This window comes from Suricata suricatta, chromosome 3 (genome assembly GCF_006229205.1).
Source record: "Suricata suricatta isolate VVHF042 chromosome 3, meerkat_22Aug2017_6uvM2_HiC, whole genome shotgun sequence".
Taxonomy (NCBI): Eukaryota; Metazoa; Chordata; class Mammalia; order Carnivora; family Herpestidae; genus Suricata; species Suricata suricatta.
In genome coordinates, this window is record NC_043702.1 from 100,076,009 (window position 1) to 100,094,318 (window position 18,310).

The 18,310-nt window shown below is 44.0% G+C and overlaps 1 protein-coding gene across 6 annotated transcripts in view; it reads right to left on the reverse strand.

Moving 5' to 3' along the window:
• The window catches only part of CLASP1 (cytoplasmic linker associated protein 1), a 263,630-nt gene that overhangs the window by 110,251 nt on the left and 135,069 nt on the right, over positions 1 to 18,310 (reverse strand). For all 6 annotated transcript variants that reach the window (XM_029934726.1, XM_029934725.1, XM_029934723.1 and 3 more), the window contains exons 9-14: positions 10,251 to 10,403; positions 7,010 to 7,083; positions 5,974 to 6,066; positions 4,926 to 5,071; positions 3,500 to 3,635; positions 2,411 to 2,481 (exon numbers count right to left, since the gene is read on the reverse strand). In XM_029934726.1, the coding sequence (XP_029790586.1) occupies positions 2,411 to 2,481; positions 3,500 to 3,635; positions 4,926 to 5,071; positions 5,974 to 6,066; positions 7,010 to 7,083; positions 10,251 to 10,403 (673 nt within the window). The remainder of the gene's footprint in view (positions 1 to 2,410; positions 2,482 to 3,499; positions 3,636 to 4,925; positions 5,072 to 5,973; positions 6,067 to 7,009; positions 7,084 to 10,250; positions 10,404 to 18,310) is intronic.

The following is an 18,310-nucleotide window of genomic DNA, read 5'->3' on the forward strand; positions in this document are numbered from 1 at the left end:
GCATTGGCATTGTTTAACGCATCATTATTTAAACACATTAGGTTAGGACTCGTCTCTTTTCTTTACCATCTCCTACTCATCATTCAAAATGCAATTCAATTTTCAACCTGCCTATCAAGCATTACTGGAATACACCAGTTGGTTTTAATCACTGCTTTCTGAATTCCTAAATCCACAATGCAGGTGCTATAACTCACTCTTACATTGCTTTGCATTATTGTTTTTAATCTCCCTATCTAAATGATGAACCTTCTCAAAGACAGGAGATTGTGAGACCCATTTCTTACAAATTCTAGGAAGCAGAGCTAGGTACAGGCTGAGGACCTACCAGAACGCGCACTGCCTGGACTACACTGATCTCCTTGGATCTTGTTACCCTTCTGCAGGCAAAGGGACCGGAGGGTCTCCATAACTTCTTTCAGCATCACGACACAAGGTTCTGACTGATACACACTCTGATGAAATGTTAACAACCGTAATCTGAGTGTGTGACTCAGGAAGCAGTGAAGGGGGAAACACCTCTATTGTCACCATGAATGTAGGTTACTACTCATTTAGCAGCAAAGGCCAGAATTGCTAAAATCTGTGGACTGACACTGTTCCCCCCAAATCCCCATGTTCTAATGCCCAACGTGATGGTGTATGGAGAAGTCTTCAGGAGGTCATTAGGTTCACGACAGTTCATGAGAAGCGGGGATCTAGTGAGTGGGCCGGTGCCCTTTTAAGACGAAGCCCCAGAGAGCATGCTACTGCTCTCTGCCACGTGAAGACACAGCAGGAAGTCCGCCACCTGCAAGCGACCTCATTAGAGCTCACCCATGCTGGCACCCTGATCTCAGACCTCCAGCCTCCAGAGCTGGGAGGAAACGCACTTCCACTGTTGAAGCGCGCAGTATGTGGGGTTTCGTTCGTGGCAGCTCAGGCCAATCAATACACTTAAACATCCTACAAGAAACATCCGTGTCCCCTCATCAGAGGAACCTGGGCTCACGCACTCTGACTTTCTCTTGGAAACCTAAAACAATAGTGACAACAGCAGCAGCAGCAAATTCTAACAGCTGGTACCATTTATTAAGCTTACACTAGATGTTGAACCCCTTTACCCAATGACTGAACCCCCAGAACAGCTCTGCCCCAGGGGTACTCTTGGTCCCAGTGGGTCAGATGATTAGTCCGTGGGACGAGGTAATGCTTCAGCTACTGTCTGCCAGGTTCTAAAGTTCACTGCCATCCCTATCATCTCTAGAAGGAGAGGCTGAACTATGCATGGGTCAAGGGTAGACTGCGTTCCTCCATGACATACAAGTGAGCCACGCAGTTAGAGATGAGGGTTTTTCAGTGGTAGGTGCCAATTTCTCCCCTCCTGGCTTTACAAACCTGGATGATTCCCCTCTGTTCCCTCATGGTCCCCACAGAGCTGTTAATAAGATGGCTATAGGGCTGCCTCACGCTTAGCAGGCTCCCCTACCGTGGAAACCCAGCAGGACCAATGTGACATGCCAGGAAAGGAGGGAGATGCAGGGCAGCAAAAGTAAGCTGGCTCCAAGCTTAGACTAAAGGGCTCGTTCGCTGGGCTAGGCTCAGACACAGAACTCCAGCAATGTGGTCAAGAGACTGCTGCCCAGGCCGGCCATTAATTTACCCTCGGAAGCTCCTGATACAGTCCACTGAATGTCCACAGGTGTCCAAAATCCCGTCAAAATCGACATAAAATATTCTGTGTGTTTACATTTTCGTGGGAAGTGGGGCCACAGATTTATTAGATTCTCAACAGTCAAGAACCACAGATCCTGACCAGAAGAGGCCCTCCTCCTGGGACATGATCTAGGGCAGCTCATCCGGACACAAGCCTAGGCAGGGACTTGGGAACAAAGACCTAGCTAGCTACCTGGGTGGTACCTCCTGGCCAGGATTCAGAATCCCAGCAATCACTGTCAGAAGACAGAGAAAGCATATACCTCCTCCTACCCATGTCAGTAGGAAAGAACCACCATTAATTTTTATACTGTTTTCTTTTTCTTGCGTGCAATTACTACTTTCATTCAAAGGGGTACACCCAACGATTTAGGTAGAGGGACTATCTCAGAAAAAATGTACAGGCCGTCTTCTACCCCACTCTCTCCAGAACCCCCTTCCATTAACTCAGACACACGCTCTTTCTTTCTCTCTCTTTCTCTCTTACACACACACACACACACACACACACACACACACACAAATAATGGAGGTTGTCCAAATTTATTTTCCAGACTATTTAGATCATGATCTCTCCATCCAAAGGCATTTATTGCTGTGATCTTAAAATAATTTTAACATCTCAAACATGAATTTGTTTCCATTGAGGGAAAGCTGGAACTTATTTTGGTTTTTAAACATTGAAAAATAAGGAGGAAGCTGTTTAAAAATTTACCTTCTAACTGCAACAGACTTAGAGGTGCAGTTGCTCGTTATGACAGGTATCAGCCTAGGGATGTGTGTGTGCTGCAGAGAACAAAACCACAGGTGAGTGCTTGAAAATACAAAAACTAGAAACTAAGAACCATTTCCTTATTTAACTACTTAAGCACATATATATTCAGATTAAAATGTCTCTGAGCTTAAAAAGGAAAAAGAATTCCACTGGGTATTTATTGCCAAAGACCAGGACAAAATTCAGAGAGCCAGAACAGACCACCCGCCGATATGTAAATAAATCTAACAGCGAAACAGATCCCTGGCGGGCAGTCTAAATAAACTGGCGATGGAGATCTAAGTGAGCTCAAAAGGGGTCAGTAGAGCAATGCGTTTTGCTACCGGTTCAATGGGAATGTTCACTGATGGCTTCCCATTTCAAGTAGCCAGTGCAAATAGAACTAAAAATAATACAAGTAAGTAACCCACAGCGATTTAATCAGGAATATTCTGGGTAGCTTTTAGCATCACCAAGTCCCAGTTTCAAGGGTTGCCTCTGGGAATAAAGGGACTTGAAGGTGGGGAGAAGGTGATGCGGAGAACGTTCATTTTAAGGCTTTGTGAGCTATTAGGTTTTACTGGAAACATGTATGTAAATTACTTGGATAATTATTTAAATTTAAATAAATGAGTGTTTAGAAACCTGAAAAGAATACTTTGTTCCTGGGCTTAAACACAAGTAATTAAATAAAAACTTTAGGTGAATTAATGAAGCCACAAGCACAAATACCTAAAATGGAATGACTGGGAATAAAGAACCAAGTGCAACCCCAGAAGCAGATGCAAATACTCAAATATTTAAAGCCAACAATGAGTAAATAGTCAACACATCAGTAGGTATACACCAGATCCATAATTCACGTTATGGAATATAAAAAAAAAAGGCTGACATAGGATAATTAAGGAAGGGGGAAGCTGATTCGTATATACAACATGGTTCCAACTGTATATAATCTTGCTAATGAAAAATGCCTCCAGTATTGCTTACCAACCATTAACTGCTTATTGCCACTTGCTTATTCTATGTATGGCCCCCAAATATACTTACCCGAATGATTAACCTAACAGCTACAACACCGGATGTGGCCATAATTTTGGCACTGTTTGGAATTAAATTAAAGATAGTTGGCATAATGGCTTCAGCTCCATGGTCAAATTTATTTCCCAGAACCGATGACAGGTGCCTACAACAAGAAATGAATACTGCACTGTAGCTGCATTCCTTGCAAACAGTGAAGCATATATACCTCTGAACATTATGTAAGGCTTTCGTTTAGAGTCATCTGGAGATAAAAACAAGGCTCTAAGTGAGATACTTTAAAAATACTCCCTGCGTGCATGCTATGGGCTTGGCTAACAGACATTAACCCATGAGCTCATTCCTTTTGTTTTTTTAATTTTTTAAATTTTATTTATTTTGAGAGAGAGAGAGAGACAGAGTATGAGCGAGGAAGGGACAGAGAGAGGCGGAGACACAGAATTCGAAGCATGCTCCAGGCTCCGAGCTGTCAGCACAGAGCCACACAGAGCCAGACGTGGGGCTCAAACTCACGAACTGCAAGATCATGACCTGAGCCATAGTCGGACACTTAACTGACTGAGCCACCCAGGGGAACCTTTCATTTTTTAAATAAATAATTTCCAACGAATTGGTCTTAAAATAGCAAAAGACAGGGGTGCCTGTCATGATCTCACGGTTTGTGAGTTCGAGTCCTGCATCGGGCTCACTGCTGTCAGTGTGGAGCCTGCTTCAGATCCTCTGTCCCTCTCTCTCTGCCCTTCCCCCACTTATGTTCTCTCTCTCAAAAATAAATATAACATTTAAAAAATTTTAATAGCAAAATACAAATTGATCATATACGAATTAAATATAAAAACGAGAGCACTCCCTCACCCTCTTTTCCTTTTGCCCTGTTAAAACTTTCACACAGACTACACACATGCATCCGTGTGTGACATGGGGCAAGGGTGTCGACAGCTTGCTGGTGCTGCTGCTTTGATGTTCTGACATACTTTTCCACACAGAAGTTCCAGCTGCAAACATGGATACAGTTCGAGCTAGGACAAGAGTTTACTATAGTATCTGCCTTCGACTTTTAACTTTACAGATACAGTACTCTTCTAGAAACAAACAAAAATCCTGATAATCATGCTGTAACCTGCCAGCAAAATGAATGAAAAAGCGAAGAGATGGAAGTGTATCTTTCTTTCTTCTGTATTATTAATAATAGTTTAAAATAGAGGCTTCAGAGCTGAGTCACTGAATAACATTTAAAATCTGTCAAACTTTCCATAACTGGGCAGAAAATACTGTGACAATATAAAAGCACCAAAGTATAAATGGAATAGGTCCTGGAGACCAGTCAGGAGATACATTCAAGAGACCTGCTGGGCACGCTCAATGAACCGTCTCTGACGCGCTGCAAGGAGACTGTCTTAAAATGTGTGACAATGTGAAGCAAGGCGGTCCTTACCCCAATGTGATACAAGCTTCCCGCACTACCTGAGACCGCAGGTCCTTAGCAGATAGTTTAAAGGCTCCGTCCAAAAGACGCAAGTGTTGAAAGAAGTTATCATACTCAGCAGCACCAGCCAAAAGTAAAGATCTGATCTTTTTTAGCTGGTGGGACAGAGAAAATGAAGAGATACACACAATTCTTAAAACAGGATATACAAAACAACTGAAGCCATCCAACATGAGAAATCGACCTCAAAGTTAACAGACATCAAAAGTTTTCCCAAACTAATTCAGCCAATTCAGCATCAGCTACCATACTGAACAGATCTACGTATTGCAAATAATAAGTTTTAAACGTATATCTCACAATATTACAAAATAGATATTTTAACCGGAAACACTTTAGCTCTTCCCCTAAAGCTTACCATCCCCAACACCCAACTCCAACTGCCATTAGTTTAATGACTCAAAGGAAGAAGCGATCCTATAGTCTGTTGTATAGGATCCTCCGCTAGGCTCTTACTAAAAGGCTAGTGTGAGTTTGAATGGAAAGTAGCAATAATTTGATGGCCAAGCTTCCTACCAGCCAACCACTATAAAATAGCTTCCCTCAGATAATATACACCCTCACTTTAATGTTCCCCTCACGTTTCATTAATGCACTTTTTTAAATAAAGGGAAGAGAACCTCCCAACAAGTGATATGAAGAAAGAAAGAAAGAGATGGACACACGCTGAAAATGCCGCTAGGAAAAACCGACTTCCCAGCCCACAATTACAATAAAATCCTGACTAAGGCAAGAGCGGGGCTTATCTCCAGACGCTCCACATTAGATCTTTTTTTTTAAAGTACAGGATATGCTTAAAGGCACAGGTTGGCACGTTTTAAAAACAGAAAGAGAAATGAGGTACTCTGCACTAAAAGGGTTAAGTATAAATATGGTAATTTATATTTAAAATATTTACTACTTAAAATTCATCAGAGCTATACCCCAACTGCCTAATTCAGTATTTAGAACACTTGAGTAAATCTAATGAAAATGTAATCACAAGTCAATGGCTTACAGCATTTACTCTTTGCTCCCAGTCATGCTTGTCATCAGATAATATTTCCCTAATCTTGTTTATGGATTCTTCCAGGTCTCGGCTGGAATAAATCTGTAAGGAAAATTAATTTACAACCAATGTAAGAAAATTTGCAGAACAACGGCTAATTTTTAATTGCATGAAGTCAAGAGTATTTAGTAAGTACAGCAAAAAATGTTTTCATTTTTCAGAAGGACTTATGAGATAACCTCTAGACAGATCTGTCTTAGAACAATCTTCCTTCCCACTGGGAATAGAAACCCACTAGATGTGATGCCCCAGAATGGATAACACAGCTTCCCCATAAACTTAACAGATGACCTCATGCACAAAGAGAAAGAGGCCGACTGGGGAACGGTCAGTGACACACGAGTCACTTATTACTACCAGTCTCCTGTATAACACCGCGTCTGTTACTTCAACACTCTCTTCAAACCTTCTTTCTCACTTATGCTCACATCTTACTAGTCAGAGAGGTAGGGGAATAATCAGCTAGCAATGAGGCCAGCTGGGAAAGTCAAGGACTTAGGTAAGGATGAGCCTGAGCTGAGCCCCTGAGGCCGGTTACCATACACCACACGTATGGCAACCAAGCAACGAGTAACGCAGGCAGCGTACCACATTCTATGCAGGCTGAGGACAAGTGTCATTATCCCTGAGGCAACAACAGGGGACACTGAGGCTCCACACAGTTAAAATGTGTAAAAACCCCAACCATACAAGTAATCGCCACTTCCTCTGCTAGGCACTTCAATGAAGCATCAAGGTGGCATTAACTTGAGCTTTTACTAATCCATTCTTTACAGCTAGCTTTTCAGACGCCCTGGCCCCTGAAATTTACAAATTTTTCTAGGCATATTTCTCTGTTCTCACAGCTAATCAGGGAGTTTTTTTCATTTGCGTGACCTCACCCGCAAACACATTACTAGATCAAGCAAGCAACTTCTCTCCAGTCCCTACTGAAAGCTCACTTTGGGCCTTGACTTTTGCTCTTCGCTTCAGTTATAACGCTCACCTGTACCACAGGCACGTCATCAAATGCTTTAATAAAGTCCTCTTCGTCAACAGCACCTGCTCCTTCTTTTGCAGCTACAAAACAGGTTAATTTTCAAATCGTGAACGGTGGACACAGGGATAGTCTGAATACACACAGTCCCCATTACATTATGGAAGGTCTGTAACTTTTTAAAAATGCTTCACAAAAATTTTGTGCTGTGGAACTGACAAACATTACTAATTTCAAATATCGAGATGAAATGTGATTCTACAGTACTACATACGCCAGTGTTAAGTCACTTAAAGAGACTACTTGTTAAGGAGGACATTTACCTTTAAGGGATATAGATCAATTACACTGCAGTGTGTATGAATCTAATAAACAGGTATAGAACAGAAAATGTAATTCTTCAGGGAATAAATTAGGTTATGTTATTTTTAGGCATCTAGTATAATAAATTTGTGAAATATTCAAATAAGTGCTAAAGAATTTAACATTTCATTTCAACTTTGCATTATTCTCAAAACACTTACATTTCCTTGAGTGCACGGTAACTGGGTCAATTTTTTACTTAGGCACCAGTAAGAATTTTCCCTCATAAAGGTGTTGTAAGATACTCTGTACACTTAAAGGTTAATTGCTATCATTTGGGAGAGAGTTTTTTCATTTGCTAAAATGAACTCTACATCACACATGAAAATCATGTGACATTTTATCAAGGCTTTTTTGGTTTTTTTTGTGTGTTTTCAGAATACAGGTTTTAAAACGGGGGTTTAAGATCACCCTTGAAACCCTCATTATTAATGTCTTACACTGATTAGTGTGAGTGCTTTCCTAGTGTTTCTTTGCAGACAAGTTATATGGTGCTTGGGGCTGTGAAACGTAGACAGGGCTTTAAAGATGATTCTGGGAGCAATAAATGTGTGTTCTCACTTTTGATGAAGATTCCTCACACTGAGTTCACAAGCTGTGGTCAGATGACAGTGACGTCACACTGTGACTTGGTGCTCGGTGCCCATTTTGGTACAAAGACTACACCCCCCTGAGCAGACAGGTCCTGAGCACCGCCTTGGGTAAGACTAGACCCCCCGAGCAGCACCACAGACCCACATACTGAAGGGGACTCAGGGATCAACCGCGGTCCGTGAGCCCCAGAATCAGACAAGGAGGAGTCACAGCAAGGAAATTCAGGATACAGTGTTAAACAAAATGGAAAATAGGATTAAGTGCAGGGCTGAGATCTCTAAATAATCTAGAGCTGGGACTTTTGAAAGGGGGACAGGTATGGAATGGGAAGGAAATAAAAGGGGTCTGATGCTTCATTTGTGGAACTGATGGCCCCCCAAGAATAGATTTTTCTAATAAAAGATGAGAAAGGCTGTTTAGTCATAGAGGAATGAAATACTGGTACATGCTATAATACAGAAGAACTATAAAAACATTATGCTGCTGACTGAAAGGAGCCAGACACAAAAGATCACATTTACATGACTCCATTTCTCGGAAATATCTAGAATAGGCAAATGCAGACTGCTGACTGCCAGGGACTGGGGGAAAGAAGAAATGGGGAATGACTGTTTAAAGGGTCCGGGGCTTCCTTTTGGGAGTAGAAAAGCTCTCTGGAACTAGACACAGGTGGTGGCTGGACAACACTGTGAATATATGAAATGCCCCAGGATTGTTACCTCTAAAATGGTTAATCTGGGGCACCTGAGTGGGTTAGTCAGTTGAGTGCCTAACTCTTGATTTTGGACGAAGTCGTGATCTCACAGTTTCATAAGTTCAAGCCCTACATCAGGCACCCTGCTAACCCTGCAGAGTCTGCTTGATATTCTCTCTCTTCCTCTCTCTTCCCCTCCCCTGCTGAAGCGCTCTCTCTCTCTCAAAAATAAACTTTTCAAAAATTAAAAAAAAATGGTTAATTTGATGTTTTATGAATTTACGCTCAATTATATTAAAAAAATTAATGCACCAAACAAACAAACAAAACAAACGGATAGAAAGGACTAAGAGCACCAATAAAGGCACAGCTTTTCCCTCCTGCCACCTGTGGTGTGAACGCCCCAGTCCTCCTGCCATCTATGGTAGGAACGCCCCGGTCCTCCTGGCATCTGCAGTGTGAACACCCCTGTCCTCTGTCCGTCTGACATCTGCGGTGTATACGCCCCAGTCCTCCTGCCATCTGCAGTGTGAGAGCCCCTGTCCTGCCTTCTGTGATGTAAACACCCCGCTTCTCCTGCCATCCCTGATGTGAAAGCCCCAGTCCTCCAGCTGTCTGCCATCTGCGGTGTGAACACCCCTGTCCTCCGGCCGTTTGCCATCTGTGGTGTGAACACCCCTGTACCCTAGCTGTCTGACATCTGCGGTGTGAATACCCCTGTCCTCCTGCCGTCTGTGGTGTGAAGGCCCATCAGCCATCAGCATAGCTATTTAACATGCACAGAGAAGGTGATGGCAGAGGCACCAAGCTGAAGGAGGCAAGACCCCAACATTCTAGGGCCAGTTCAACAGGCCAGAAAGACCACCAGGAGGAGGTGGCGTTCTAAGTCAATCCTTCCCCCTGTTTTAACTTAGCTCATCCAGCCAAGCTCAGACGCCTGATGCTGACAACCAATTCTAAAGGCAGTGGCCACACAATGTAAAGTGAAAAAAGATTTGCATGTCAATTTAACATGTGACAGTAAAATGCAAGCTCTATATAACAAGAACTTAAACTGCCTGAATTGGGGGTGGCAGCAGAGGGACTGAGAAGAAGATATGTTTGTAAATCAATGTTCAAAGCTTTAGGGAGCTCATCCCCACCATTTACTTAGGTCAACATCCATTCCAATTTCACAAGGAATAACGCTACTTGTCGAAACAAAATACAAAAGGCACACCATCTGACTTCTGGGAAGTCTCAGTGTTGGTAGACAGAGACTGGCAAAAAGGGCCTCGTGGTAATGTCAGGCATCACTGGAGCCAAGAACCGAATATGCCCTCAGAGCGCACTCCTGCTCGTCTCCTAGCTAGTCTGGCCTGGGTGCTGGTCATATTCTCCAATGGGCTCCCCCTCACCAAAACGTGGCCACGCAGCAGCTGAAGCCTCTGCCCTGTCAGCATGGGAGGCAGAGCACTAATGCGAGTCCCAGCAAGCAGGAACACCCTGCACACAGGACCCACTCCACCCCTGAAGGACACGAGCAAGCAGCATGTGCATCGGGTTTTAATCGCTGGCAGGGCCAGCTCGACAGCCCCCCCCTGCACGGCGCGGCCTTACCTGAAGACTTGGATCCGAGTGTAGAAGACCCAAGCCGGCGGGTGGTCCCCATTCCTACGTTTCTCCGTGAGCTGGGTGGAGCTTTGGAGGATGTAGAACTAGCAGAGGAAGGTCTATTACCATCCACAGAATCTTCATCATCAAAATTTTTATCTGAAGAGTAAGCAGAGAAATCACTGTTTTAAAAAAAAAGGTGCTTTTCCACCCAAATGAGAAACAACAAACTAGCCTTAGAGATGAACGGTGTGCCTACTCTCGGGATGTGAGGTGCCAGTCCAGGGTCTAGAAAGGACTTAAGTAAGTCCAGAAGGCAGATACAAACATCATGTTTGCTTTCACATATCTAGAATGCTCTCCTGCTCCAATTTTGGAAAACAGAAAAAACATAAAGAAGAAAACAATCTCCTTAAAACCACCACCTAATACAGTTACTTTAACATTCTGGCATATTTCTGACCACTCTTTGCATGCATTTTTCTAATAACAGCTGATGCAAGACTATACATCATTTGGCATTTCGCTTATTTCAAATATGTGCATTTTTCCATGTGATAAAATATTCTTTGTAAATGCGGTCTTAATGGTTGCATGATACTCTGTAATGAGTAAATACCACAACTGAAATACTCTTGTCCTTACACACTTGGGGTACTTTTGATACATCATCGTTAGAAATAACAATGCAACAAACATCTTCCTACTGGCATTTTTGTTTAAATTTCTAACAATTTTAAGAAAAAAAAAACTAGAAGCAATACCTACTGGGTCAAAGAGTATTAAAATTTTAATATACACTGCCAGATTTATTTGCAGAAAGGTCATGTATTTTTTTCCTGAAAGTTCAAAAACGTGCCCATCTGGTCACACCACTGCCAACATAATATTATCATTATTAAATGTCAACCAGTTTGACAGCTGGAAAAAAATGCTTCCTCGATGTTCTGTTTCTCTTCTAGTGGAGTTGAGCATTGTTTCCTCAGTTCATTAATTCCCAAATTTTCTAAGCATTAGTGGATCCAAGGAACCTCAGGTTGTTATTTAAAACTAAAAAGAAGAAAGAAAAGGGCACTGTGTGGCTCAGTCGGTTAAGCATCAGTCTCTGGATTTCTGCTCAGGCCATGATCTCATGGTTTCCTGAGTTCAAGTTCCACATTGCATTCTGCACACTGGCCGCAATGAACCTGCTTGAGATTCTCTTTCCCTCTCTCGCTCACCCTCTCTTGCTTGCATGTGTACTCTCTCTCAAAATAAATAAACCTTAAAAAAAAAAAAAGAAAAAAAAGAAAAAACATCCTTGGGCTTTAAAAAACATCAACATATTTAAAAACACCACTGGGATGACACAGAATTAACGCTATCAGGGTGCATTTATACAGAGTACCAGGGGCTTATACAGCACCTCTGAGTCATTCAGGAGGCTAAACAAAGAACCTAAGAAGAATTTAAAACAAAAAAAAAGGAAACAAACATCTGTAGCTGGCAATATTCCTGATTTCTAAATAAGAGTGCTAGATCTTTTCCAATACATCTGAAATAAATCATGGTTGACCAGAAAACACAAATACCAGCATGTTTTCTTGACCTGTTGGCTACTTGGCTCAACTATCTTGGCTTCTTGACCCAACTATCAACAGTCAAGTCACTGTTTCTCAAAAGCCACCAACAATCCACTTCACATTACATGGCTTCTTTTATTCAACACTGTTGGGAGCTGATCCGTCATTATAAACGCATATCCTTGTGCAAACTGGCTTCCTTCAACATGTATTTAAAGCTCTTAGCTCGCCTTATCAAGAGTCCTCTTTCACAGATAGCTCCTTTGATACACACATTGATTTTCCCCTGATTCGGATGTTCAGTGGTCTATTGGCATCAACTTCCCATGTGGATCTGAACGGTGATTCCTGGACTGCAAGCACATTCACAGGGTCCTTTCCAAGAGTAAAACGGAGTGTGATGTAAAGGAGGAGAACAGCCCCAAGGAAAGGTGGCCCACTGAGCACTGCCGGTGGAAGCAGTGACAAGAGCTGTCAGCCCATCAGCCCTCAAGGGAGCTCTAATCATTATAGGAACATTCAGTTCTATGGGACGGGTGCATAATGAACAGGGGAAGTGAAGACTCCATTACATCTCACTCAGAAATTCATGTAAAGTCTGTAATTTTTCTAACATGGGCAGGCGCTCCACCGAGGAGAACTACATTGACTTAGTGAACATTATTTTCAGAGGGCCCATGCCACTGGGTTTCCTGGGATTTCTACCGAAACAATGACGGTCTGTCAAAGACAAGACTCAACCTCTTGCAGCACATAGGCAGAAAGCAGACAGAGTACGTAAAACAACTATTTCAGACGGGACAAGAGACGGTGCAGAACCATGAGCCTTGAGAGAGAAGCAAACAAGGTGAGCTACACAGTCACCCCGCTTCCCGCCTGGAGAGACCTTCCAGACTGCCACGTACAAGGAAGGGGGCCCCGAGTTGAACCTGGCGGCCTCGCCAGGGTGAGAAAAGGAAGGCCAGAGGTTAGGGAGGCAGAGGGGCAGGTACAGGCAGAGTGCTAGGAAACAGGAAGTATATAGAAAGAGAGTTCTAGAAGTGTACTGAGTAGGCCATGCATGCGGGAGTGCAATTCCACACACAAGGGACAGCGAAAGACGACCCGAAACTCCCAACATCCGCACAGCCCAGGAGGGTGTTCCAGTCCAGTACCAGAGCAGAATGTTCCTGGAGACTCACCCAAGGCACTCAGTGAGACCCCATGAGGGCAGGTTACCCCAAGCCCACCCTCTCAGAGTTGAAAAACAGGCCTCGAGGGGTTAGATGGACAACTAACTTAAAACCCCTCTGCCAGGGGTGCCTCTGGGGCTCGGCCAGCTGAGGTCCCACTCCTGATTTCACCTCAGATCATGAGATCCCAGGGCTGTGGATCCAGCCCCGCGTCCGGCTCGGTGCTGAGGGTGGAGCCTACTTGGGATTCTTTTTCTCTCCCTCCCTCCGCCCTTTCCCACCATATGCACATGTGTCTGCACAGGCTTGCTTACTCTAAAAAAATTTTCTAAAAACCTGCTCCACCAAAGCAAAGCATAACATTCTTTAAAGGAACTCAACAAAACGCAGACACTTAACAATGTAGCATTCACAATACACACCTAATCAAAACTTCATCAACACGAGGAGAAACAGAAGGACAGAAAAACATGGCACACAATCAGGAGGGGAAAAAACATCAGCGAACAGTAACCAATGAAGAAATGACAGAGAGGATGGAAGTGGCAGGTAAGAACATTAAAACTGCTACAACTGTATCCAAATATTAAAGGAACAAATAGGAGACAAGAGGTGTTTTTTTTTAAACGTTTTCATTCATTTTTGAGAGACAGAGACAGAGAACTAGCAGGGGAAGGGCAGAGAGAGAGGGAGACACAGAATGTGAAGCAGGCTCCAGGCTCTGAGCTGTCAGCACAGAGACTGACACAAGGCCTGAACCCACAAGCTGCAGGATCATGACCTGAGCCAAAGTCAGACAGTTAACTGACTGAGGTGCCCCTAAGGGGTTTTTTTGTTTTTGTTTTAAAGGACCAAATGGAACTTCTAAAATTAAGAAAACACAGTATCTGAAATGAAAATGTCACTGAAAGGGGTAAGTGCAGATTAGACACAGCTGGGAACTCAGACACATAGCAATAAAATTTAACCAAAGTTAAGCCAAGGGACAGAAAAAAAAAAAAAAAGCCTGAGGAAAATAAATAAGAGGAACAGAAACTCAGACCTGCAGGATAATAGAAGGCATCAAACACACATAAAATTGCACTCCCGCCAGGAGTCCGAGGGAAAGAAAGACACGTTACTTACACAGGAACAGAGCAACAGCAGGCTTCATCAGAAGTCGTGTGTGCCAAAAGACAACAGGACAGCATCTTGCAAATGGTGACAGCAACGTACTAACCTAGAATTCTCTCTCCACCAAAAATATCTTCTAAAACTAAAGGCCAAATAAAAATGTATTCAGACAAAACCCAAGAATGTCACCATGAGACCTGCACTCCCAAGAAATGCCCAAGGGAGATCTTCGGGCAAAGGGGAAATGATACTGAGTGAGACCCTGGGTCTACAACAGGGCGAAGAGCGCAGGAGACAGTAAGCAGGTGGACGAGGAGACTTCTCCTCATTCATTAACTCGGGGGAGGGACAACCGGCTGCCCAAAGCAAACGTAAAACACGCAGCGTCCAGTTCCTATTTGTTTTATATCCTCCTGCCCTGGGCAGGTAACCTGGAAGCCAGAGAGAGGATGCCTGTCGGCACAGGACGAGGTGGCTTCGGCTGTGTGCTGTGGTAGGGTGCCGCCCGGGCACGGGCGAAGCCTATGGAGAATGCAGGCAGTGCAGGTCCGGCCCTCAAAGCGCTTGCATTTCCAAAACGAATTTATAACTTGGCCAAAGGCACTCAAGGTCACACGAAGGCATAACGCCCTGAGGAGGCCTATGTTTCATCATTGATGTCTGTCTGGAAACGCCTCCCAAGGAAGGGAGCAGGAGAAAAGAGACCCCAAGCAGCTAGTGTTGAGTTTTTTTTAAAAACTGAGGTCTAAGAGTCCCAATCAGTCTTTTTATGTACATCCTTTGGAAATAAAATCTAGCAGGCTTACTTATCGGGTTTTGTTCCCCCTAACCGGATCAGAAGCAACTAAATACAGGAGGGGTGAGAAGGGGTTTTTGGGTGGTGAGCACAGTGATGTTAATGACAAGTGACAGCTGAGAGCCTGACAGCTCTATAGAAGGTAACAAAAGCAAACACAGGACTAGAAAGCCCCCCACACCCAAGTGCTCTGAACCCCGGCGTCAGCACAGCGGTGGGACCACAGCATCACAGCCTAGCAGTGCAAGAGCAGGTGTCCCGAGCTGCGAGCCTGTGCCATCAAGGTCCCACTATCTTCATGTGGCGCAAGTACTAACAAGAAAAGTAACGCAGACGTTCTACTGGGATCAGCAATCGGGGGCAAAGGGAAAAGAAGGTCTTCATTTCCCAGATCAGCAGCTGGACATGCGGCTTTGCACTTAGAGATACTTCACCTGGAAAGGTGTTTCAAGGATAAAAGCCAACTGGGCCTATTATTTGAAAACTAACACAAAGTAAGTTTACCCTGTACTTTCTAGAGCTTTGAACACCGAGAAATGAACATCAAATTAAAAAGGAGGTTAGGCCCTCTGAAAAGTACCAATTTCAATGAACTAGGAAAGTCTCTTATGTAGAACATGTTCCTCCTCAGCTGGACAGAGAAGCCGTATTTGTGTCTGTGTCTGGCTGTGGTTACAGAGCGGATCCACTCTGGACGCAGCCCCAGAGCAGGACCCTCCTGTCCCCCGTGCCGACGGAGTACGTTCTCAACGCCGCCACCCACACCGTGCTCCACTTCTTGCTTAAAGCCCTTCTCTTTAGGGCTTCAGCTAAGCAGACAAATGTTAGGATATAACCTTTTTTTTCTACCTTTAAGACAAAAATGTGTGAAAATGAGTATTTTTAGCTTTGCTGGCTTGTGTCACCTACTTCAGTTTGAAATTTTTTCACACTGTGTGACAACATACGTTACACAGAAACTGGTCTCCCTGAGCCCAAAGGAATTACGAACTGATTCCATCTCCAGCCTCCACTGCAAAGACTGTCCCCTGAGGGTCACTGCTCTCACTGGACAGTCTTCAGTAGAAACCCAGAACAGGCTAAGTGGGTCTTTGGTTCCCAGCCTTCTAATCCTTCCTGTCACCTGGGCTACATCCCTGCACCCCCCCCCCTTTTTTTGCAGCACTGGGACAAGATATTTTCAAATGATTCGTCAAGTCCCTGCAGAGTTCATCTAACTCTCGGCCACTGCCGCCCCGGCAGCCCAGTCAGCAGGCACGGCGGAGAGGAAGAGAAAGACAGCATGCCGACAAGGGCTACTGGCACAGAAGAGATTTTCAAACACAGAAGAGACACGACCCTTTGAAGAAACCAAAGGCCAGAGAACAAACAGTCATCTGTGTGCCCAAAAAGGAAACCAGATTTCTGAACATGTCTGTGAACTTGTCTTGCGTGAATCTTGAACTGTGTCTAGGGGCTGGGTGGAGGGTGTCCGTGGCCGGCCTGGAGGGCAGCAGCAGTGCCACGTGCCTCCGTGGACTCAGGCTCTGAAATCCCTGAGGAGGCCCACGTAGAGCCCCAGCTGCCTCAGAACTGAACTTTAATCGAGCTGAATAGGGAAAGAGATCAAGCGGTGAGCCACACACCGATTTGGTGGGTCAAATACGATCAGAAAGACTATTTATTACATGTACCACTGTGACTAGAGGCTTGGGTACAGGAGTGGTGGAGAAACTGTCAGTCTAAAGACAAGACTTCAAGTTTAGTGTCTGGACCCTGGAATTGGAAGCTTTGGATTACACTGCCCATTTAGAAAACGTACACGCTCATCTAGGACAACAAACAAAATGTCACCGAAACTAAGAAGTGTCTGTTCCATTATCCGTCTGCCGGGAAGACTAGAACCTATACCACAAAGCTGTTTCATCTTCTCTCCAGAGGCGGGCTTGGACTACTGGAAGCCCAACGGGGAGGAACGTCTTATTTTCTAAAGCGAAGACACCTAACTCTCTGTTCCACTGAATCAGGGTCACTTTGTGGAAGCTCATATTCCCGACAGGCTTGAATTTTCACCCACTCCCTTGTCACGGAAATTCTCCTCCAAGGGAGTAAGAAATGTGGCAGCCTAGTAACTAGAATATAATTAGCATTCCCAGAAGAGGCTACACAGAGACCTGATAATAAGCCCAGAAGCTGGCTGCTTTTGTAAATATCCCAACATCTCTTCCTTCTAGATCTTTCACAGATCCAAGGCTTTGCTTTGGGCGGTCTTGCTCGATGTGGCCAACACGGTCCTATGTTACTCTGAGTTCTCACCCAGCGCCAGCCAGGAAGAGCCAGCACGCCCTTCTCCATGCTGCACGGCCGTCAGGGTCTCTCACCCCATCTCACCTGGATACCGGCGATGTGCCAAAGTGCATGCCAGGCCCTGTGCTCGCTGCTCTGCATATCCTCATCAAATCCCCCTGACGACTCGCAGAGGGAAGTCCCATCATCACTCCACTCTTGAAGGTGAAAAAACTTAAAGCGTCTAGGTATAATGGGCCCAAAGTCACATGGCTAACTAGAAGGAGGAATAAGCCCATGTCTATCTGACTCAAAATCCTATGATCGAAGTCACCATAATAAATGACCATCAACCCCCCCCCCAAAAAGCAATTCATATAAACTGGCCACTTAATATGCACTGAGCACTGTGCCAAGTACTTTCTGTGCATTATTTTAATTCTTCTAACAGATGTTCGCTTACTTAAAAAAGTTATTCACTTAAGATCATTTCTTAAACACAGATTCACTAATATCTCTTACAAATATCCACATAAAAATCCTCAACAAAGTACTAGGCAAACCAAATCCAGCAACACACAAAGAATGATCAGCATAGCCAAGTGGAATATATCTCAGGAATGTACTGTTACAAAAGTCCATCAATTTAACACATTGTGCTAATGGAATAAAAGACAGAACAACATGCTCAGTAGATGCAGTGAAGTATTTGACAATAACCAAAATGAAACACTTCCACGCTAAAAACACAACAAAGATTGGAGGGTAAATCATACAAAACACGCTATTAACATTGTATCTAACGGCAGAAGACTACTTTATCCCTAAGATCAGGAACAAGACAAGGCCTGCTCTTGTCACTTTTATTCAACACTGTCCTAAAGGTGCTAGCCAGGGCAATCAACAGAGAGAAAAAAAAACCTCAAGATTACATAGGAAGAACTAAAACTATCTCAATTCACAGATGACATCTGTTTTAATTTTTTTTTAATTTTTTAAAATTTATTTTTGAGAGACAGTGAGAGACATAGTGTGAACAGGGGAGGGGCAGAGAAAGAGGAAGACACGGAATCGGAAGCAGGTTCCAGGCTCTGAGCTGTCAGCACAGAGCCCAACATAGTCCTCGAACCCTCGAACCATGAGATCATGACCTGAGCC